Source organism: Hemiscyllium ocellatum, chromosome 14 (assembly GCF_020745735.1).
Source record: "Hemiscyllium ocellatum isolate sHemOce1 chromosome 14, sHemOce1.pat.X.cur, whole genome shotgun sequence".
NCBI classification, from domain to species: domain Eukaryota; kingdom Metazoa; phylum Chordata; class Chondrichthyes; order Orectolobiformes; family Hemiscylliidae; genus Hemiscyllium; species Hemiscyllium ocellatum.
Window position 1 is genome coordinate 29,245,718 of NC_083414.1, and position 24,601 is coordinate 29,270,318.

General features: G+C 39.4%; 1 protein-coding gene across 1 annotated transcript in view; it reads right to left on the minus strand.

Annotated features, from left to right (window-relative positions):
* Positions 1 to 15,189: 15,189 nt before the first annotated feature.
* Positions 15,190 to 24,601, minus strand: part of ptpdc1a (protein tyrosine phosphatase domain containing 1a) — a 56,372-nt gene continuing 46,960 nt past the window's right edge. The window contains exons 7-9 of the mRNA XM_060835158.1: positions 21,536 to 21,721; positions 21,029 to 21,139; positions 15,190 to 15,629 (exon numbers count right to left, since the gene is read on the minus strand). Of these exons, the coding sequence (XP_060691141.1) occupies positions 15,492 to 15,629; positions 21,029 to 21,139; positions 21,536 to 21,721 (435 nt within the window). The 3' untranslated portion in view covers positions 15,190 to 15,491. The remainder of the gene's footprint in view (positions 15,630 to 21,028; positions 21,140 to 21,535; positions 21,722 to 24,601) is intronic.

Here is a 24,601-nt window from a genome sequence, read left to right on the forward strand (position 1 = left end):
AGTCACTAAGTCAACTTCTTCCACTCTTTCAGGTAATATGTCCCAGATCTCAGCTTTCTACGTTTTCTTTTCCTCATGTTTCCTCTAATATTTTTCCGTACCTTAGATATGTGCCCTCTTATTACTAACCCAATTTTGAGCACTTTTCATCAAATCATTTCTGCTGCAAAGTACATGGCTGATGGCCCCAACTTCTGAAATAAGCCTTTTTGTCAGAAGGGGAACCTGGGTTCAAGTCCCATCTGTTCCAGAGGTGTGAAAAAGTCTCAAAACAGGTTGATTTGAAATATCTAGGTTAGAAAAATAGAGCTGGCTGTGCAGGGCTCTTGTACGGTGATAGTGGCCCCGAACTGAATCCAACCTGCACTTGGGCCGTAACATGGATGAATAGATTGATTCAAAATAGCAAAATTCCACATGATCATAGATTAAGGGGATTCACAGACAACCAGACCAACTGTTTATTCTGTGGTGCTAAGGCTCCAGGCTATCAGGCTGCTCTTTTTTAGATTAGGTTAGATTAGATTACTTACAGTGCAGAAACAGGCCCTTTAGCCCAACAAGTCCACACCGACCCGTCGAAGCGCAACCCACCCAGACCCATTCCCCCTACATTTACCCCTTCACCTAACACTACGGACAATTTAGCATGGCCAATTCATCTAACCTACACACTGTTTGGACTGTGGGAGGAAGCCGGAGCACCCAGAGGAAACCCACGCAGATGCTGGAAGAATGTGCAAACTCCACACAGTCAGTTGTCTGAGGCGGAAATTGAACCCTGATCTCTGGTGCTGTGAGGCAGCAGTGCTAACCACTGTGCCGCCCACCTGTGCCACCCAAAGTCACCATGTTTCAGGCAAAAAACGAAGTTGAGAAGGAGAGCCCTTCATGGTAGCCTCAACTGCAGGAATTTAACCTTCGGCATCACTGCATCATCAACTTGCCATTCAGCTAACTGAACTATAATTAACTTCTCTGTGGTGTTTTGGAGTCTGTGACTCATGTCTATATTGGCTGTGGGCAGTTGTACATTTTTGTTATTTGAGAAACTGTTATTGTTCTTTTGATTGCACTTCAGCCTCATCCTCATTATCTTTGGATATGTGGATCAGAAGGGAGCAAGTCAGAGGATCTCTTTGTAGGTCAGCTCCTGGACTTAGCTAAAGTACATGTCAGCGGGCCATGGAAAGATTCGTAATTCACAATTGTCTCTGCCTGTCTTCTGCTGCCATGTCTGTACCTGACTGTCCATGAACCTGGAGTAACAATGTCGACTAGCAATCTCAAAGTTTGATTGACTTGGGCACTGCAAAAGCTATAGTATTTTCTCCCCCTCCAATACTATTTTGATTTAGTTCCTTGCCTTTTTTAAAATTTTTGTTACTGTTACTGCCTATGCAGTAATTTGTTAATTGGGTAATCAGAAAACTTGGTAGTTTATTAGCACTCTTGTGGTGCATTAGTACTGTCCCTACCTCTAGGCCAGAGATCCAGGTTCATGTCTCACCAGCTCCAGATTGATGTCATAACATAACTGAACAGGTTAATTTAAAAATACATATTTGGATATTCTTTTATTTTAAAAAAATTAAGTTTGTATGGGCTTTGACAGTGCAGTGGGAATGTCCCTACCTCTGCACCAAATATCATGGTTCATGTCCCAACTGTCCTACAGAGTATCATTAAGTTTGACAGGTTAATTAAAAAAAAACATACTTTTTTAAATTCAGTCACAGGGTGTGGCCATTGCTGGCCAGCATTTATTGTTGAAATAACTTCACAGAGGTTGGTTTCCCACCACCAAATCACCCTTTATTTACACGTGGAGAATCCTTGCCACTGATCTCTCACAGAGCCAGCATTCCGAGTGAACAGAATCTCTGGCACTCTTTTTTTTCCTTATCATCCCCTACACTACTGCCTAGCAGCAGTAATGCTTATTTCCCCAGCATCCATGTATGTGTGCAGGTGTTGGACACGATGAAAAACAACAAGTGTGTAAATCTTTATTTAATTTCCACCACCAGGAAGAAAGCAAACACCCGAATGGCCAGTGACAAGCAGTGCCCTTCTCAAAGGGCAATACTGAGTGATGAAATAGTGAAGGGAGCACTCTTGTTTTTTTTGTAGAGAGCTTTATCCTGCGTTGGAAGCTGGCAGTGCAAACAGTCTGTCTTCTGCTATGTCTTTATCGTTCTGACATTGAGATGGATGTCTCCAGTCACTGCCTCATGATAAGAGGTCGCTTCACTACAAGCTAGAAGGCACATTAGTATTGTATTGCATTTCTATACAAAAATTACCATTTTTAATACAAAAAAAGTTGTTTGTGAAATAATTCCACAGAGGCCAGTATGCCACACCCAAGTCACCCATTATTTATATGTGCAGGGTCCTTAACACTGATCCATCCCTCAAAGACAACTCGAAGAGTGAACAGGATGTCTAACAGTCCTTTTTTAAATTTCCCCCCACACTACCACTTGACACTCCTGTTGACTTCTTTTTTTCTTTTTTCGTACTTTTAACCCCCACACGACTGCTTAACTGTGGTAGTGCTTATATTTTCCCCAGCACACATGGTGTGTGTGTGCGTGTAAGTGTGAAACAGTGAAGACAACAGGTGTACACATCTTTATTCAATTTCCACCACCAGGAAGATAGGAAACATCTGATTGGCCAGTGACAAACAGTGCCCTTCTCAAAGGGCAATGCTGAGTGATGAAACAGTGAAAGGGGGGCACTCCTGTTTATATCTGTCCTGACTGGATCAGATTAACAGCCCCAATCAGGGAACTCGACCTGGCTGATGCCCCCCACCAACAGATACACACACACACACACACACACACACACACACAGCCTGAGGACATAAAGCTTTTTTTTGTCGCTCCTTCTGGGGTGGTTGAGCACCAGGTCAGGTTCCTCCAACTCTGTCTCTGATACAGGTAGTGTGCAAAGAATAGTAGCTCACTTGTTGCACCTGAGTATCTTGGAAGAAATTCATTCTCTTCAGGTGGCAATGGTGTTGATGTGATGACATCCACAGTGCACATCTCAGATTCCAAGATATCTTCAACGCTTGACAGAGTGGGAGAACCCACGGGTTCTGGAACAGTCAGAAAAGCTTTCGAGGAGCCGGGCATGTTTTGCTCCTACACTGTTTGTGAGTTTGCAGCTTTCATATGGTTCAGGACTTGTTCAGGACTGTCACAGCTACCCAAACTGTATTTGTCACTGGACCTGACCTTACATCGACCATGTCTCTTACCCATGCAGCACCATTCATTCCTATGGTTCCTACACCAAACTTCATCCCCTGAAGTAAACTGTTTCGCTTAATGCAGTCTTGCGTCCAGCATTGGCATTTCTGATACCGTTTCACCCTCCCTCCCAGGTTTGGAAAAAGCAGATTTAACCTGGTGTGCATCTTCTCCCAATTAATAACTCTGCTGGAGCTTTCCCTGTAGTTGCATGAGAGATGGTCCTATAATCAAATAATAACTGTGACATTTTGGTAGCTAGTGAAGCTGTAGACTGTTTCTTTAAACCTGTCTTTAAAGTTTGGGTCTTTCTGTCGGACCATTGGATGATATAGCACTGTCCTTATGACAAATACCATTTGACTGCTGGTAAATGGTGGCTCATTTATCTGTGACCAATATTTCTGGGAATCTATGTATTGCAAATGATACACGCAGTTTTCCATCTTCATACCTGTTTTTAACGAATGAACTCTATGTACGTCCAGCCATTTTGAGTGGACATCCACAATGATTAAGAGCATTGAGCTATGAAATGATCTGCATGACGTGTAACCAAGTACAGGGTTATTCAGATGAACTCAGATTTCTCTAGTTTCCTCATTTCCCCTCCCCCCACCTTGTCTCAGTCCCAACCCTCGAACTCAGCACCACCTTCCTAACCAGCAATCTTCTTCCTGACCTCTCCAGCCCCAGCCTCACTCTGGCCTATCACCCTCACCTTAACCTCCTTCCACCTATCTCATTTCCAATGGTCCTCCCCCAAGTCCCTCCTCCCTACCTTTTATCTTAGCCTGCTTGGCACCCTCTCCTCATTCCTGAAGAAGGGCTCATGCCCGAAACGTCGATTCTCCTGTTCCTTGGATGCTGCCTGACCTGCTGAGCGTTTCCAGCAACACATTTTCAGCTCTGGTCTCCAGCATCTGCAGTCCTCACTTTCTCCCAGGGTTTACCTGGCCATTTCCAGAAATGTGGGGGCACTGCTGGCAGTAATCTTTGTCCTTGTTGGTACTCCGGGCACTGTCTGCATACAATCCTGGCCACTAGACATAATTTCTCACCAACATCCTTTTGGAAACACCCTGGATGACTCTGGTGGAGTTGAGCTATTATCTAGCGATGACCTTTGCTTACCTTAAATCTTGCTCACCATAACAATTTCGCGTCCTCTACTGTGATCTGGTCCCTCCGGGTCCAGAAAGCTTTTAATTTTGATTGTGATAGCCCTTTGGTTCCCCCCATTACCACCAGCTGTTATAGTTTTGCCAGGACCAGATCTTTCTGTGTCCAAGAATTATTGTTGGCTGTGACTGGAAGTGTGTCCAGAAATTTAAAAGCATTACAAATTTTTCCAGTGGCAGTACCACTGATGGTGTATCTGCCAGCGAGAGGCGGCTCAATGAATCAGCATTTGCTACAGCCTCCTGGATAGAGTTTCAACTTATAATGATATGGACGTCTTAATATTAGAGCCCATATTGAATTCGGTCTGAAACTATAGGTGACACTACCTTGTCCTCTTTACGTAGATCTAGTAGGGGTTTGTGGTCAATTATTATTACAAATTTATGTCCAGAAGATATTGGTGGAACTTCCTGACTCCAAATATTCCTGCTCTATCTTTACACTCTGCATTAGCCAAAATCCTAGATATACATGAAACTGGGCATTCCTCTCCACTGGGTCACATATGAGCTATTACTACCTAGATGCCATTTAGGGAGACATCTCATGTCAATATCTGATTTTTCTTGTATTGGTAGTGTCCCAACACCTTAGAGGATGATAGCTGTTCTTTCACTTTCCTAAATGCTATGACTTGTCTGTGTAACCATTTCCAAGGCTGAGCCCTTTTTACGAGTTAATGCAAAAGTGCCAGGATGGAGGCCAGGTTACATATGAACTTTCTGTCATTGATCACCAGCCAAAGGAAAGATGTAAGCTCCGTACAGACGTGGGAGCCGAGGCAGCTTTGAACACCCTATCTTCCAAAAGATATAGTTTAGTCGATTCTGTAGGCCAAGTAGGTCTCTTGGGGTTCTGGAACATACAATTTTCCCTTCTAAGGCTTATATCTGCCTGGGAAAAAAACATTTAAGGACTATGTCCAAGTTCTCTAAGTGCTCCTTATTGGTCTTCCCTTTTATTAACATGTAATTGAGATAAATAGCAACCTGGGCTAATTTTGTAAAATATTTGCCAGTGTCTTCTGAAAAATTGCACATATTCAGGTAAAAAGGTCCTGAGATTTTTAAAAATGTTTTATAAATGTATGTGTTGTTGGCCTAAGAAAATGATGATTTAATTCACTTTATGAGGTTTTATGTACCAAAGTATATTTTTATCTGCTCAATTTTAAATTTCCTGTAACTGGAAAAGTGTGTTCCAGATTAGGAATATTTAAGTCAATTTGGATTTATCTTTTGTACTCCATATACCACTCTATGATCACAAAATTTAAAGAACTAAAGCTCATAAGTTATCAAGCTTTGGGGTAAGTTGAAATCTTTTGTGGCTAGAGCTTAGACAATTGGGTTTTGGGTCTTACATTTTGTGTATGGGTTCAGATTTTTATACACAGTAGTCTTGAACTTTTGTGTATTGAACTTTAGCACATGGAACTATGTCATATTTTTATATACGGAAAATGGGATTTTTTGTGGTGCATTGTGGAGTTTTTTTCTGATTAGGGATGGTCTACTGCTTTGGATATTTGGATTTAGTTATTTTTTATGGTGGTTTGCAATTTTGTGCAAGCATATGTGTCTACTTATTGGTCATTATAATCCCAGTCATGCTCCTTCAACATAATAGACCAGCACAAGAATAATTTTTCAATCTGGCAATTGCAAAGTTTTGAGGTTTGATTGATCTTCCCTAAAAAAAGGAACTTAGTGAGACTAAGTTTGTTTTAGTAACAGAAATACTGAGTACCAGAAACATGCTGCCTCTGTAGTAAATTAAGCCTTTGGGAGCTGATTTCATGTTTAAACCATGATTTGAAGTGTTATGCATTTCAACAAACTCCTAAGCCTCAAAACATTCAATTCAATAACACATTATCCTAGATACAAAATATGCCTTAGTGTTACTTTGGTAAAAATGACAATATCATAGTTTTTTTTTTCTTTTAAAAATCAAAATCTGGCATAATTTTAGGAATATTTACATATAGTGTTGTCTTCAAATAGTAAGTCAAATTAACACTTTTTGAAGAGTCTTTCTCAAATAATGATGTTAATGCCATATACATTAAGTTTTTTCTGTCTTAAATTGGGTTGGAATGTTTAAATTGTGACCTATTCTACAGATGATTGCATCCACAATCTCAGCATTGAGTGTGCTTAAAATAGAGCACTCCAAACACCATATTCTTATGCATTTTCCAAAGGCAACTCATTTGCTTTGGAAGCAATTAAGCATTTCTTCAAATAACTTGTAAGATTGTCATTGAAATGCTATTTTTGGGCAGCTGGGTTACACAAATGATTTTTCATAAGCCCCATCCCCTCCCTAAACCACTCCAACAATGTACAGCAGTCAAATGTAAATCTGTCAGATAATTCTGCTGCAGAAGTGGACAATTCAGCTTCTTTGCTTTATCTTTCAAATTTTTGAATCCTTTCATCTTCTTTTTGCATATTAACTTGGTCATTTTCATTTTAAATTAGTCAACATGTCAACAACCTGTGTATCCATCACTGATTTTGTTCATTAGTAGAATTAATATCATACATATATTTCACGTGCCATTGAAACAATAAAATAATTTAAAACGTTTGGAAGATTTGCAATTTACTGCATGTGGAAACTTCCACTGTTACTATTTTAAAGTACTTTGCAGCAATTAAGTTTTTATAAAGATATAATCACTATTAAGAAAGAAAATACAGTCACCAATGTGTACACTGAAAAGCCCTACAAACAGGGAATGAGATAATGAGTAGTTACTCTGTTTTTGATTATATTATTGACACAACAAATGCAATGGAATCTTCTATACATGGTGGAGTAGGTAGGATGTCTCCATTTAAGATATCTAAAAAGACAGAGCTTTCAAAGAAGCACATCAAGAATTCAGACTAATCTCAAGGCCTGAAACCTAAACTTTGTGATTCACATAGTGAGAATGCTGCTTTTGAACCATATTTACAGAATGTTTAGCATTAAACTAGCCTGCAGTACAATATGGTTTTTGCCTCTGCAGCATCGTTTATCTCCAAGTCCCCTCTTGCTTTTGGACTAGATGTGAATCCAGCTTCCACTAGATCAATCAAAATGTTCTCTCCCATCTTCTGTAGAATGAATGAGCAGTTATAACAGATTGATGGTAACTGGAATTTTATAGTGTAAAGCAGTCTGGAATAAACAATAAAAATTGGCAATCTTTTATATAAGATGGCAAGGTTTGCAACAAGGACACCAAATAATGTGCAACTGAGTTTAGAGTTGAGCCAAGTGTTAAGGCATTATGGCTAAGAATTCATTTTGTATCCTAATACTGTATACTAAACCTGACCTAGAAACGCTTGATACAGACACTAGATGGCAGAAAGTTTTTTTTAAAAAAGTATTTGCTTGCCCAAAAGTAAAATGTCTGCAATTTGCCAAGTATAATAAGTGCCCAATAAAGGAATTTTTCTTTAAACACTTTGGAATTACATCTACATTCTGCCTGGGTAAAGCTTCCTTTCTCAGCTGTGCCCATAGGAAAGGCCTGCATGTTAATTGGTCCTTATTCATAGTCAGAACATTTAAAACTCAAAATAAAGAAAACAACCAAAAACGGAAGGTCCTGGAGAAACTTAGCATGTCTAGCAGCACCTGTAGAGGGAAAAAAGAACAAAGTTGACACTTGAGTTCAGTGATCCTTTGTTAAAAGTGAAAGCAGCTTAGAAGTCATGGTATTTATGCTGATGGTGGGGAGGCAGTTGGTAGGACAGGGCAGTGAGTAGAATACATGTAAACAGTGCCAAGAGGAGGGAAAAAGGAAAGAAAAATAAAGGGATCGATGATAAGCCAAAAGGAAGATAAATTTTGAATGGGCGCTAACAAGAGTGTAGGTGGTTGAAAATGGGTTGGGTAGATTCTACTGGGAGCAGCCCTGTACAGAACGTCACCTCGGGCAGTGGTAGTGGTGAGTAATGGAATTAGAGGAAAGTATCTACATTCTAAAAAATTATGTTCAATGTTGAGACCTGAGGGCTCAAGGTACCTAGGTGAAAAATAAGGTGATGTTTGTACAGCTTGCATGGAGCTTCAGTGGAGCAGCTCAGCAGGCTTAAAAGTGTTGGCCAGAAAACACAATATGTTGAAGTGGCATGCAATTGGAAGCTCAGGTCCATGTTTATGGTCAGAACGTAGGTGTTCTCCAAAGTGGTCACCCATTCTGCACTTCAGCTCTCCAATGTAGAGGAGATCACATTGTGAGCAATTAATACAGTAGAAGTGAAGAAGGTGTTTGGCATGCTTTCCTTTATTGATCAGAGTATTGAGTATAGGAGTTGGGAGGTCATGTTGTGGCTGTACAGGACATTGGTTAGGGCACTGTTGGAATATTGCGTGCAATTCTGGTCTCCTTCCTATTGGAAAGATGTTGTGAAAACTGAAACTGTTCAGAAAAGATTTACAAGGATGTTGCTAGGGTTGGAGGTTTTGAGCCATAGGGAAAGACTGTTTTCCCTGGAGCATCGGAGGCTGAGGGGTGAGGGAGGCTGAGAGGTATATAAAATCATGACGGGCATGGTTGGGTAAATAGACAAAGCCTTTTCCCTGGGGTGGGGAAGTCCAGAACCAGACAGCATAGGTTTAGAGTGAGAGGGGAAACCTAAGGGGCCACTTTTTCACACAGAGATTGGTAAATGTATGGAATGGGCTGCAAAAAGAAGTAGTAGAGGCAAGTACGATTGCAACATTTTAAAGGCATTTGGATGAGTATATGAATAGGCAGGGTTTGGAGGGATATGGGCCATGTACTGGCAGGTGGGACTAGATTGGGTTGGGATATCTGGTCGGCGTGGACGAGTTGAACCATGCTGTGCATCTCTAAGTCTCTAAGAGATTGAATGTAGGGCAGATAAACTATTGTTTCACCTGCAAGATGTGTTGGAAGCCTTTATTAGCAAGGAGGGAGGAGGTAAATAGGCAAGTGTTGACCTTCTGTGATTGCACGGAAAGATTCATAGCGATCTAAGGAGTTATTGAGAGTGGAAGAGATGTGGACCAAGGTGTCCCAGAGGGTACAGTCCCTATGGAATGCTAGTGAGGGAAATGTTTGTTTGTTGGTGGCATTGCACTGGAGGTGGTGGAAATAGTTTATGATCCTCTGGACATGGTTGCTGGTGAGAGGAAAGTGAGAACAAGAGGGAGCCCTATCATCATTGTGGGAGGGGAGGGAATGGGAGTGAAGGCAGAAGTCAGGGCCCTGTCAACCATAATGATGGCGAATCCACAGTTATTGATAAAGGACATTTCTGAGACTTGTGGAAGGTGGCATCATTAAAATAGCTGTGATGGATACAAAGAAACTGAGGAGACAATGCAGAGAGAAGGAAATGGAGACCTTACAAAAAGCAGGGTGTGAATATGGATATTTGAGGTAACCATGGACATTGGCATGTTTGTAATTGATAATACTGGCCCGCCTGTCCCCAGAATGGGAAGAGAGATGCCATGGAAGGAAAAGCAGGTGTTAAAGTTTAGCAAGGTAAACGTGAGAGCAAGGTAGAAATTGGAAGCAAAATTGATCAATGTTTCCAATTTTGGATTGATTTCCTACATTCCCTACTGACCAAGAGGCAGGAGCAATCACTTGCAGAGCCCAAAGATTTTAATGACTGCCCATTTTCAACTAAATGAATTGTAACAGAAGATACCTGCTATAAAATATACAGTGCCATAGTAAAGAAGAGAAACAAAAGGGAAAGGAAGAGAGGAAGTCAAGTGGTAAGTGAGGGGAAATATAAATGGGTACAATCTCTATACACAGGAAGAGCTCGCTGGAACAGAAGCCATAATGACGTATGTAAAATATTCCCAGGTGATGGGGTGATGTAGGGCCACAATACATTCAGGTACCAATATCCTGGCCTGAGGAGATCCTAAGATCCAGAAGGTTTGGTCAGCATGGTAATGCCTAAAAATTGTGCTTTGGGATTGAGTGGAACTCAATGGCACCAGCAGGGGACATTTTTCACTGCAGATATTAACTTCAAAACTGGGCATGTTGTATTAGGCTGCCGTCCTGTTTTGGAGTACATTGTTTATCGTTAATTGGCAGCACTCAGTAAAGATGTTAGACTAGAGCTATGACAATAATAGCAGGAGAGGAATGGGTTCTGTTAATCCAGTCCCTAGGGATGGGTTCCCAGTTCATTATGATTCTGGATGCCTGATATCATAATATTCCCAGGTGAGGAGAGAGACACTGGTTTCCCATTATTTAATCATCACCTCACTCCAGTCGGTTGCAACAATTTAACCTAACCCAAAAGGTTGCCTTTCCCAGTTCTAATTATTTATGTTTTAAAGACAGCCAATTTAATTAGGGTTACTTGGATTAAGAAAAGTGAATAAAACATGAGGAATGCTTTTTAAATGCTGTATACATAGAGACTAGAATTGAAAAGTGAAGAAAGTGCAACAATTAGCAAAAGTATATCAACATAAATCTTTGGCTTGTTCGCCAGGAGTAAGATGATAAAATACTGCAGCCATGAAAGTTGTGTGGGTCCAGTCTTGCTGACCTGAGCAGACAAGCAGTTTAAATAGAAAGTCTTGATTCTATAAGTTAACAGAAGGAAATTTTTAAATTTTCTTAAACGTGGTTTTGCTGATTTGTCATATCCTCCTAGGAATTAACAAAAGATTTTATTTGCAAGCGGAAGGGTGCTTAGTTGATGTTCTTCAGCTGTGACATTCACAACATACACTTGCCCCACAGAACAGCACACTGAGTCCCAAGATTGTAGCTTTTTGTTAAAATGAAAAGTCCTTTTTCACTGTTCCTAAGAAGGGAAAGCGCAAACTTGTTTTGCCCAGAAATGCTTCTACTTATGTTCACAGTCTGGAATACAACTCTTAAGAGAAAACAATTTCTGTTGAGTTTGTAACCAGCCTTTATTAATCTGCAATTACGAGATAACAATTCAGTTTTTGCTTTACACCTTTTACTTTGACGTTATCTGTCTGAAGTTTATAGACACCCTCAAGTTCAACATTCTGTGGTCTCTCTCAAGACAGTGTATAGTCTACACAGGAACATTTCATGCAGTCACTGAATGAAGCCCTCAATTCACATTCCTACCCTTCTTTGTGTATTTTTTTTCATATTATTGTTAACCAAAACTTTGACTTATTTATAAGTTCAATATGTCGGTTAGACATTCAGTATGATTCATTGTCATACCAAATACAAGCCTAGGACAATCACTGATGCTCTACAAACAACAGCTCATAAATCAATGAGATTAGGGCTGCATCTCATGGTGGTACATGTGTGACAACTGTGCTGTGAATTTTTCTAGTTCAGTAACAATCCATAAAGAAAATTTATGTCTTGGCTATCTCTGACAAGGCCGTCCACACTCCATGGCTGTCATGTCTTCATACTGGAACAGCTTATTGATAGATAGGAGAGAGAGAGAGAGAGTATATGTTACGTTTTGCTTTCCTTTTGGTTGTACATGTTGTGGTTTATACTTTGTAAGGACTACATTCTATAGTGACAAGGACCAGGGAATAAATAGCCCAAAAGCAATTCATGTTATTTGATATTAAGTATCTTCCAAAAGGCTCAGTTTAAAGGGGTGGGAGGGAGACATGGCAGGAGAGCTCAAAGCCACAGTGTGCTCTTCTGCTCTATGTTGGAAGCCAGGAAGATTTCCAGTGCCCAGGACCATTGTGCACAGGAGGTGTCTCCAGGTGCAGCTCCTAAAAGCCAGGGTTTTGAAGCTGGAGCAGCAGCTGGGGTCACTATGCAGCTGAGGGCTGAAGAGGCTTGTGGATAGCACATAGAGAGGTAGTCACACAGCAGGCAGAGACTCCACATGCAAGAAAGGAATTGCTAACCACTAGGCAAGCAAGAGACCAAACAGGCAGAGCAGGAGTTTCTTGTGGGTCTTTCCCTGAAAAATAGATATACAGATTTGGATACTGTTGAGGAGAATGGCCTCTTTGGTGAAAGAATCAACAGTCAAATTTGTTGCACAACAATTCACTCTGCTTTACAGGGGGGAATAAAAAATATAGGAATGCAATGATTATAGGGATTGAATATTTAGGGAATTAATAGCCATTTCTATGGCCAGAAATGAGACTCCAGTGTGATTTGTTACTTTCCTGGTGCTAGGGTCATGGTTGTCTCAGTGCAGCTGCAAGACACTCTGGAGGGGTAGGATGAACAGCCGGTGCCTGTGGGGCAAATTGGTTACAAAACAACAATAACGTTCTAAAACCAGAATATGGAAAGTTAGAAAGTAAGGTGACAAGTAGGACCTCAAAAGGTAGTGATCTCAGTGTCAGTATCATGTGCTAGTCAGAGCAAAATTAGACGATCTATTAGATGAATACATGGCTGAAGAGAAGCAGTGAGGGTAGGGTTTCAGATTCCTGAGTCACTGGCACTGGTTCTGGGGCAGGGGAACAATATAAATTGAATAGGTTACTGATGTCCGAGGGGTATATTTCTATAAGGTTGGGGAGGTTTTAAACTAAAATGGTGGGGGGATTGGAAGAGTCAAAGGAAGGGGTTCAAGGACCAGAACAAAAGTCAGAAAAGGATATTAAAAAATACACACACACAGAAATCAAGGGTCAGGATCAAATAGGGATACATAGAAAAATATTGGTAACAGGACAAAAATGCTAAAAACAAAACAAGCCTCAAAGCTGTGTGCCTTAATGCACTGAGCATTCACAATAAAATGATGAATTAATTAACCATATAGATGAAAACAGGATGATATAGTCAGGATAAGAGAGACAAGGCTTCAGGGTAATCTGGCATTCAAACTGAACATCCAGGAGTATTCTGTATACAAGACAGATTGACAAAAAGGAAAAGGCAGTGGAGTTGCATTGCTGGTTAAAGAGGAGATTAACGCAATAGTGAAAAAGGATGTTAGCTCTGTATTTCCTTACAGCATATCCTTCCACCCAGTTTTGTGCCATCTGCAAATTCGAATGTTTAATTCCGTCATCTTAATCATTAACATTTATTGAGAATAGCTGTGATTGTAGCTGTGTGGTATCTCATTAATCACCGCCCACCATTGAGAAAAATATCCCTATTCTTTGTTTCCTGTCTGCTAACCAATCTCCTATCCAACTCAATATACCAATCTCTTATGTGGAACTGTTTAAAGCCTTCTGAGAGTCCAAATAAACCACATAAACAGGCTCCCCCAATCAACTTTACTAGTTCCATCCTCAAATAATTCCTGTAAATTTGTCAAGCACGGTTTCCCTTTTGTAAATCTATGTGGACTGTATTTGATTCTACCACTATTTTTGAAGTGCTCTGCTATTAAATCCTTAATGACGGACACCGGCATCTTCCCCACTAATGACATCAAACTCATTGGTCTATAATTGCATGTTTTCTCTCTACCTCCTTTTTAAATAGTGGGGATACATTAGCTACTCTCCAATTTATAGGAACTATTCCAGAATAGAAAGGATCCGGGAAGATGACCAATGCATCCACAATTTCTTGAGCCACTTCCTAAGTACCCAAGCTGTAGGGATTTATCGATCTTCAATCGCATCAGTTTCTCCAACTCTACTCCCATTCTATACTACAGACCATCTTAGTTTGTCAAATCAGTTGTATCATTAGAGAAGATATTACATGTGGAGTAGTTTAGCTAGGAAACATCGCATAGGCTATAATAAGAAAATGAAGGGTTTTGAAAACAGTGTAAATGCTCTGAAATATATTCACAAGGTAAAGGAAGAACACCTCACCATTAGATGGGATACATAGGATAAGTAGATCACAAAGCTCAGAAGCTGGACTTTACAACTGGAGCTGAGCAGAGAATGAAAATAATAAACGCACAAATTTAAGTCTCACTAAAATTGTAAATGTATTCCACAATTCTGCACAGGTCGAATGAATTTTTTTTTGATTCTTAGTTTTTCATAAGCTGTATATTTAACTTTATTATCACTATTGTCTACTCTGCAACAAACGTACATGTTGGTGGTGAAAAACAGGTGATATATATTTATAAAATAACCTATTGAGAATACGAAGTGCTTCCACAAGACAAATTAAAGTAAAATGATGTACATTAAATAAAAGATTATGCAATATTTTACATTGTTTATATTCTTATTACCATTCTTTTTACATAAATTGTATTCAAATGACAAATAAAAAAATTCTACATACAGGTACCAGCATTTCAGATCAGGTGAAATTAATATATACCTCAACTTTCCATTGTGCTTACTTTCCGAAAAGACCATCAGGAGCTCTGTTCAAACAATAAACCATTTCAAAGCTTATGATGCTTTGAGAAGAATGCATTGTAAGTAAATAAATAAGTTTGTGTACATAGCATTCTGAGTACAAGACATTTTTAACAATTTATTAATATCTCAATTACATGTACTTTTGTTGCAGTTTTAAATACACTAAGAATGTTATCCTTAGAATAAATCACAGTTGCTGGGTAATGCACTTATTAAAAATTCATAAAAACAATCTAAACTGTCATGAATTTTCTCTTCATACATTTTTCAAATACACTTTCATTTTTCTATGTAACATTGGATTATTGCATTAAACGTGTAACACTCGCCATGGAAAGCAATATTTTACAAATAAAAAACATGTACAGTACAAAATATACCATATGACTGTAAACACTAAACATCTTCAAAATAACAACATATTGCCACTTTGATATATGGCACTTCAAATCATGACAGATTTTAAACAAATAGACCTCATTAAATACTGGTGGCCAGTTCATATATTTGATGAGCAAGTTATAGAGCAGGATTTTTTTCTCAATGGTACATCTTGTTCTTTTGAAACAAAGCTTGTTTTTGTAATGCATGCATTGTCAACAATTAAGTGTGTGCTACTGAATTTTAAATTTTACTGCCTAATTAAAGTGCCCTGCTCTATAATCTAGTTTTTCAAGTACTCCCTATGTTTTGGGGATGGTAACAGGAACAGAAAAACTGAATGTTTTACATTCTTGCTCAGTGAATCTACAAACCTATACTTTGTGCACAGTTATTCGAAACATCAAAATCTGCAAGTTTTGCTTGCTTGTCTTCTAAGATTGGCTTTAATATGGTTTTGAGTGTATTGTAAACCTTAGGAGCTTCATCAGCATCAAAACTGACCTGGGGAAAGATATAACAGAAATACCTATTAACCAATTGACAATTAAGAAACTCTAATGTAGAGCCCCATATCTATTGTGCAGTAGTCAGCCACAATGAGATTTAAGCTGAAAATGTGTTGCTGGTTAAAGCACAGCAGGTTAGGCAGCATCCAAGGAACAGGAAATTCGACGTTTCGGGCCAGAGCCCTTCATCAGGAATGAGGAGAGGGTGCCAGGCAGGCTAAGATAAAAGGTAGGGAGGAGGGACTTGGGGGAGGGGCGATGGAGATGTGATAGGTGGAAGGAGGTAAGGTGAGGGTGATAGGCCAGAGTGGGGTGGGGGCGGAGAGGTCAGGAAGAGGATTGCAGGTTAGGAGGGCGGTGCTGAGTTCAAGGGAATCGACTGAGACAAGGTTGGGGGAGGGGAAATGAGGAAACTGGAGAAATCCGAGTTCATCCCTTGTGGCTGGAGGGTTCCCAGGCGGAAGATGAGGTGCTCTTCCTCCAACCGTCGTGTTGTTATGTTCTGGCAATGGAGGAGTCCAAGGACCTGCATGTCTTCGGTGGAGTGGGAGGGAGAGTTAAAGTGTTGAGCCACGGGGTGGTTGGGTTGGTTGGTTCGGGTGTCCCAGAGGTGTTCCCTGAAGCGTTCTGCAAGTAGGCGGCCTGTCTCCCCAGTATAGAGGAGGCCACATCGGGTGCAGCGGATGCAATAGATGATGTGAGTGGAGGTGCAGGTGAATTTGTGGCGGATATGGAAGGATCCCTTGGGGCCTTGGAGAGAAGTAAGGGAGGAGGTGTGGGCGCAAGTTTTGCATTTCCTGCGGTTGCAGGGGAAGGTGCCGGGAGTGGAGGTTGGGTTGGTGGGGGGTGTGGACCTGACGAGGGAGTCACGAAGGGAGTGGTCTTTGAGGAACGCTGATAGGGGAGGGGAGGGAAATATATCCCTGGTGGTGGGGTCGGTTTGGAGTTGGCGGAAATGACGGCGGATGATGCGCCATCCTCATTCCTGATGAAGGGCTCTGGCCCGAAACGTCGAATTTCCTGTTCCTTGGATGCTGCCTAACCTGCTGTGCTTTAACCAGCAACACATTTTCAGCTCTGATCTCCAGCATCTGCAGACCTCACTTTTTACAATGAGATTTAACTCAAGAAACAATAAATAAGAAAAGCTAAGTAGATGGAAATATTATAATATTCCTTCGTTTTCATTTTGAATTGTTTTTCTTTCAACCTTCTCCCTAGCCCATCTGAAGGCATCAACTAGTTGTAAAAAAATTAGCTCAACATGCAAGCTACTATTCTTTATAGTCTTTATAGCTACTATTTACTTTCACAAGAATGTGAGCATTTTGGCTGGAAAATGGCTTACAGTTGTTCTTGCTCAACTTCACAACTGTACAGCTTTAGAGGTCCCTGTGTAGCAAGCAACAAGAATCAAACTGTTTTTCCCTCCCAAATTAATTCTAACCCCATATTGGTTCTGCTGTGATCAGCTCCTTACTACAGTGTGATGTTTGCTCCTTTCTCAGTCAAAATCATGTAATCCTTTTCTTAAAACACCAACAAAAGCAGCACTTCATGTCTAAACATTATTCAGTCTATTTTACTGAAAGATGTTTGTGGGCGGCACTGTGGCACAGTGGTTAGTACTGCTGCCTCATAGCACCAGGGACCCAGGTTCAATTTCCGCCTCAGGTGACTGACTATGTAGAGTTTGTACATTCTCCCCGTGTCTGCGTGGGTTTCCTCTGGGTGCTCCGGTTTCCTCCCACAGTCCAAAAAAATGTGCAGGTTAGGTGAATTGGTCATGTTAAATTGCCCATAGTGTTAGGTGCAGAGTGGGGGTGGGTTGGTGTGGACTTGTTGGGCCAAAGGGCCTGTTTTCACACTGTAAGTAATCTAATCTAATGTACAGAACAACTTCGATTATCTGAACAAGACAGGTGGGGAGTATTTTGTTCGGATAACTGATTGTTCAGATAATCAAGGTTATTCTGTACATTAGTTTAAAGATATGGAAAGAAAAGCAGATCATAAAATTAAATGGGAAACTAAAATTAAGTTGCATCAGACATAATTTGTCAAATAATGGTGTTGTTTCTTCCACTTAAGCAAGAATACTATTGAATACTGTTTAAAAAAATGGAAAAGAACAGAATTGTAACAAACGATTGCAAACAAAAATAAAAATTGTTGGAGAAACTCAGAAGGTTGGCAGCATCTGTGAAGAAAAGTGTTAATATTTCTGATAGCAGTTCGGAAAAGATTTTATAGCTGCAAACAGTTCTGAGAAAGGATCACTGGACTCAAAAAGTTAATGCTGTTTTCTCTTCACAGATGCTGCCAGACCTGAGTTTCTCCAGAAAATTCTGTTTTTCTTTGTTTTAGATCTCTAGCACTCAGTTTTGGTTTTATTCCAACAAACTATTGATACACAAGTATTTATTCTACACAGATTGGTATTTCCAACTGGAAGACCACAAGAAATCATGAAGTGAGGAAATAACAACTTAACAGGCCATTCTTTCCACTGGCCATGTACGAGCTATAAAATTATAGCAGTTTCATCCCCCAGGAAAAAGCTCCACAAAGCCACTCCTCCCTTCCAATGTAGGGTCAGAGGTCTACAGCACATAAAAAGACCCTTTGGCCCATTCGGTATATCAAACAAAACTAGAACATCAATGCTATATTTTTTTTACTACAGTTAGCTTTAGTTTGGCCCTACAAAGTTATAAATATCATGTTCTACTTAGCACCCACTTATGTTCTACTTATTGCTACACGTTTATGTGTATATATTTGCCATTCCTACCTCAATCAACCAATATTTTCTAAGGCATCAAATTATAAAGCATTAATGTCATGAAGTGGAATCTTCTCATAAATAGTATTCCACCTTGAATGGAAATGCTTACTACGTTGTATTTTGATGAAGGATTGTTAACATTCTGTTTGTTTTCCAGTGTTGTTCTCAATTATTGTTTCCCCGTTTATATCGGCTTTCAATAAAGATAAAGTTGCCACCATCCTACTAGTCCATAGCGCTGCCCTCTCATTAGACAGATGAGAAATGAGAAGAGAAAAACAACTGGTGGTAGTTAACCCAAGGTCAGCACACTAAGATTCGGGGAAAGTTTGAGAAGATCCTTCTAAATGTAGCCTGTTGCATATTCCGTATTACTTTAATCTCAGAATTCGTAGATCCACCTGCTGCCTCTGGGCTACAAGCTCTAGAATTCTCTCCCTAAATATCTTTGCCTTCATACTCAGCTTCTTGAACAGCATCCTTCTATTCTTGATTAAGCAGGACAGTCTTAAGATGTACTTGCCAATATATTTTTTATTGGCTAGTACATCTTAAGACTGTCCTGCTTAATCTATTTTTCATCAGATTTATGTCTGATGAAGTTGATGCAAAATGCTTGTGTTTTCTACATTAAAATTATGGTATTAATGTCAATAGGAGCTATTATTGTGGAGCAATATGGATGTGGAGCAATGACGGAGGCAAAGTTTAAGGAGGAGTATGTCACTTTTAGAAAGAAAGCTAAACAAAAGAGGGAGACTGGCTCAAAGTGATAATGAATTTGGGTTACAGCACATATAATGGCAGTAGGGAAGAAGGGACTATATCGGGTGAGCGGTATGAATGAAAAGGATAATGGGAGTCAACTGGAAAGGACTGGTTACGATGAGTGTTGAAGCATTCCTTCTCCATTGATGCCCCATTGCCTCCAAAATAAGAGAAAGGTGCAAAAATGGAAGATGACACTGTCAACCATAAGTGGAAATGGAGAGCAAGTAGCAGCAATATGACAGACAGACAATAGAACTGCTCATTTTGGGTGATATCACAGTAGATTTATTGGTATAAATAAGCATGAATCATTCAATTTGATTATACTGTCAACCTTTTCACGCTACATCATTTTCATTAAAAAAATACCTTCTCAACTCTAATGGATACACATTATCAGGAGGCATTAACAGAATTAATTATTTTAAGTTTTTTGTTCTTTCATGGAAGGTGGGCATTGTTGGAAAGGCCAACATTGTTGTCCATTCCCACATGCCCTTGAACTGAGTGGATTGCTAGGCTATGTCGGAGGACAGTTAAGAATCAACCATATTACTATGTGTCTGAATCGCTAGTTATGCTAGGCAGGGGCAGCAGATTTTCTTCCCAAAAGGACATTAGTAAACCGGTTGGCTTTTTACAATAATCAATATTAGCTGTAATGGTCACCATTACTGAGACTAGCTTTACATTCCAGATTTATTAATTAAATTCTACTAGTTGCTGTAAAATGCAGGACTGGCTGCAGGAAAATATGCAAAGTGATGCTCAGCTTCCACAGGACGTAAAACAAAGAGATATAAGAACTTTTATCATCTCCATCATTTAAATCTCTTGAATTGAATCATAGGCTAGATAGGTGGGGAAGGGATGGGAGGATTGATCATCCAGGAAACAAAGGTAGCACAATAATCTATAACAAGGATAAATCATTAATGCTGACCACATGACTGCCTCAACATGTACAACAGAATCTTGGCAATGATTTATTCCTGACTAATACAGGACAATAAAAACCGCCCACTTTTAATGCCCATGTTTTGAGAACCTACAAATATTCACAATGGAGAGTGTACTCAATGTGTCATTTGTTTCTTTTGTTACTTGTTCTTAGGACTTGAGGGTCACTAGCTAGGTCAGCATTTATTTCCCATCAATGTTCTAGGTATCGAGATGTTCTCCATGCCTGAAACAGTGAGATTTTTTTGACACCACAAGCTTTCTGCACTATGTCTATGCAAAAGAAAAGGATTGCATTGTTAACAGGTACTTATAATGCAGACTTGATTTTTTTTTCTTCAATATGACCTTAATCTACATCACTTGACACTGAATGAATTTAACCCAATGGGCTCAAGAAGCTTCTGCTCTTTTTCTGGCTCTTGATTTGATTGGGTGTTATCATTCATACAAATATTACAAAATTATAAAAATATGCAAGATCAGTCAAACGTCATTTGCAAAGTCTTCAGGGAAACAGATTACAGTCACTTTCTAATAATAAACCGTAATCCTATTTATTCTCTATTGTGTACCTTTTGTCCAACATTTATCCCTCAACCAACATGAACAAAAAAAAGTCATCTCTTCGCTATTTGTTGGCTCTTAGTTGGCATAAATTAGCTGTCATATTTAATTATATAACAGTGACTAAATTCAAAAGTAATTTAATCAACATGAAACACAGACCGCAGGAATTAAAAAAAACCTTTTCTATTCATTTCTATGGAAGTACAACATTTAGGGTTGAATAATGAAATAAAACAGCATTTCCCTAATTCTGTCACTCCAAGACTTCATTCAATTCTTTTTCCCCCAAGAGATGGAGTACTTACCTTAGTAAAAGCTCGAATTGCCCGAGTAAGTATAGCATCTTCTACATCAAACGGTAGATCACGCAATTGTGCCATACAATCAAGAATGCAAAGCAGTGTCTGATATTGGCCCTTGTTTAAAGTGATAAAATACCATGTAAGTGAATATTATGCTAACAAGAATATTATATAGTCATATATGATTATATCATATTATTGAACTATTTCCATTTCATATTGATGAACTGCCTTTTAAATATGCCTTAATCAAATAAAGACATTTATTAAAAATGAATAGAATCAGTATAACTCTAGACACTAACCAAGACTCACAAGAAGAATGATTCATACTATAGGTTTCAATCATGCATCAAACGGGTAGATTCTCCTCTCCCCTCCCCCAGAGAATTTCTAGTTCCACTCTTCAGTCTTACATTTATAGGTTCAACAGAAAGGCTAGTGAAAATTACTTTGCTATGTTAAAATATAGAATGGATGGATATGAAATACAAGAAAACTGAAAATTACCTTTTCTAATGAATAAAATGCTTTATTGGGATCCATATATTTATGTGCCAAAGTTTCCACATCTTCCCTACTTATAACTGGTTCTTTCAACTGTTCCAGCCAGGACCACATAAGACTACACAGCACATAAGGATTCTTTTCTGTACGAATTCTCTCCCAAGTTCCTTCTCTAATATTAAGTTCCCGCTGAAAAAAAAAGTACTGTTCACAGTTAGATTTAGCAAAAGCTTATATGGATATTATGAACAGTGAGCACTTCAAAAACACATATTATTGATACTCATATAAAGGTAAAGTTGTTGTAGTTTCACCAGAACATGGGCTGCTGTCTCATTAGAAAGACACAACTAGCGGTGACTTAACCTGAGGGTAAGGTGAGGGGAGAGGTTGATAAGAAGAGTCCTTCATGGCAACTTCAGCCAGTGTATGAATTGAACCCACATTTGCAGCTTTGCACTGCATCACAAATGAGAGTGTTAGAAAGATATTCTACAATAAACTCTACCTGGGTATGGCTTTTCTTCATCTTATAATCAACTTTAGAGTTCTTGAGCTTCACTAGCAGTTCTGTAATTACTCATGAATAAGGAGTAGTCAAAATGAATTGAGAGAATTATCAAAAGTCGAAGACATGAAAAATAGTTAGGTTCAACCTTCGAGCTTACTCTTCAGATGTATTCTATTCTCAATTAAATTAACAAATACAGATGATTTAACCTCTCTACCTGCGCATGTGTGCATAGGGCAGGTAAGGGTAAGATTTGCTGGTTCGCTGAATGGTCACTGTCAACAGTACATGTTCAAACCCCATTCTAGCTAAAGTAGATCAGGACCTGTTTCCTTGTTCTACCTGTGGTGAAGGTCATGGTTCTGTGGGTCAGACATATCTTTAGACAAGGAGGTTACGCTTATTAGAATTCTTTCTATATAGGACTATGAGTATCATTTAATAACTCTGTAATTATTTAAGGTCAGGGAGATAAGATTCAAGTCAAGCGCTTTAGTTGAAAACCACACATATAATGGACCAAATGGCTGTTTTCTGCACAGTATTTTTCACAAGGGTATTTTAACCTTCATTGCTTGGCAAGAAAACTGGTGGGAGGGATCAGCCAAAGTGAAACTATGACATGCCTGTGATCTAGTCTACAATCCACAGTGAAAAAAAAAACCTGCCCTCAATGATCTTGATGTAATTGCTGGACTGATCTCAGCTATTGAGTTTAGCAGAGACTCTGCCACACTCCCCATTAGCTTCCAGAAGTAGCCCTGCACTATTGTCTCCGTGTTCTAGGTTCCTCAAAAAGGCAGATACTAAGAAGTTGTTTTGCCTTGTTAAGCCCCTTCATAATCTTGAATAAGATCACCTCTTGTTCTTCTAAATTCCAGAATCTATAGGCTCAATAAATTGCACCTATATTATTGGTACTTATTTATCTAACCTTTATTTATGCAGTTTTCAAGGCCAATGGATCCAGTGTCACAATGGAACAGGCAGGTCTCCAGAGTGGTCCATGAACTAAGAACTTGTCTCAGCTTGTACATAGACCCCCTTTCAATTTGAGTGTTTTACCTTTAAATTACCATCTGCAAAGCTTTAGCCTAAAATAATACAAAGGTTACTGTATTGCAAAACGTCTATATTTATTTAAGTGAAAAACTGATAAGGTTATTTACTAAAAATACATATACAAAGACTGAAAGTAGGTAAGGATTAAAGATATTAAAACGATGAAAGTAAGATTACTCTTCAAGATCGTCACAGAGCTATCATCTCTTGAGATTCCTCTTTCAGAAGGGAAGGGTTAAACTCTGAACTCAGATTCAAAACCTTTGACAGCTTCTCATAACTCATGACTTGTGATTCACTGACCCCTCAAATACTGAAGCAGTCAAAACCCAACTGCAGCAAAATCTGGTCACCATTCAGGCTTGTGCTGATAAGTGGCAACTAACAGTCATACCATAAGGCAATGATCATCTCCAGCAGAAGAATATCCAACCATCACCCCATGACTTTCAATGACATTACCATCAATAAATTTGTCCCATTCTCACATCCTGAGAGAGGGAGCAGTTACCATTCATCAGAAACTACTGGACCAGCCATACAACCATTGTGGAAACAAGAGCAGGTCAGAGACTAGGAATTCTGCAGTGAGTAATTCAGTTCCTGACTCCCAAAAGCCTATGCACCATCTACAAGGCACAAGCAAGACAAAAGTCGGGATTGTGGTGGAATACTTTCCAGTCAGCTGATGAATGCAACTCCAACAATAGAGTCAACACCATTCAGGATAAAGTAGCCTGCCTGACTGCCACCCCATCTAACACCAACAATATTCATTCCCCAACATTTGTAAACTACAATTCACCACGGTTCATTACCTTCCAAACCCACAAACACTACCATCGAGAACAAAAGGGCAAAAGATATATGGGAATAGTACCCTTTAAGCCATCCAACATCCTGACTTGGAACCATGTAGCTGTTCCTTCACTGTAACAAAGTCAAAATCCAGGAATGCTCTTCGAAGTTAGAAGCAGTTCAAATAGGCAGTTCACTAATCCCTTCTCAACGGCAACTATTAATGGGTAATGAATGCTGGCCCAGCATGCAAAGTACATAACCCATAAGTGAGTTAAAAACAAATCTCTTGTCTGCCTCTAAAGAACTAATGTTTAATTTAGTTACTTTCCTTTACGTATACCCTTAAAAGATCTGACAATCGTTTTCACATTCCTGGCTGGTCAATTCTCATATTTATCTTTTCCCTTGACAGGGTAAATGTTGCGATGAGGAGAGACTCTCAAACTAGTGAACATAGTTCACAACAAAGGGACCACTCATTTAAAACTGAGGTGTGAAGGAACGTCTTCTCCCAGACCTATGAATGTCTGGAGTAAAGTACCACAGAAAGATGTGGAGACTCGATCGCAAAGTTCTAAAAGGGTAGTACATAGACTTTTTAAAAATATTGGTGAGTCCTGAATTATAATGAGCTTGCACAAGTGAAGAGTTGAGGCCTACGGAAGATCAGACATGTTGTTGAGTGACAGACATAT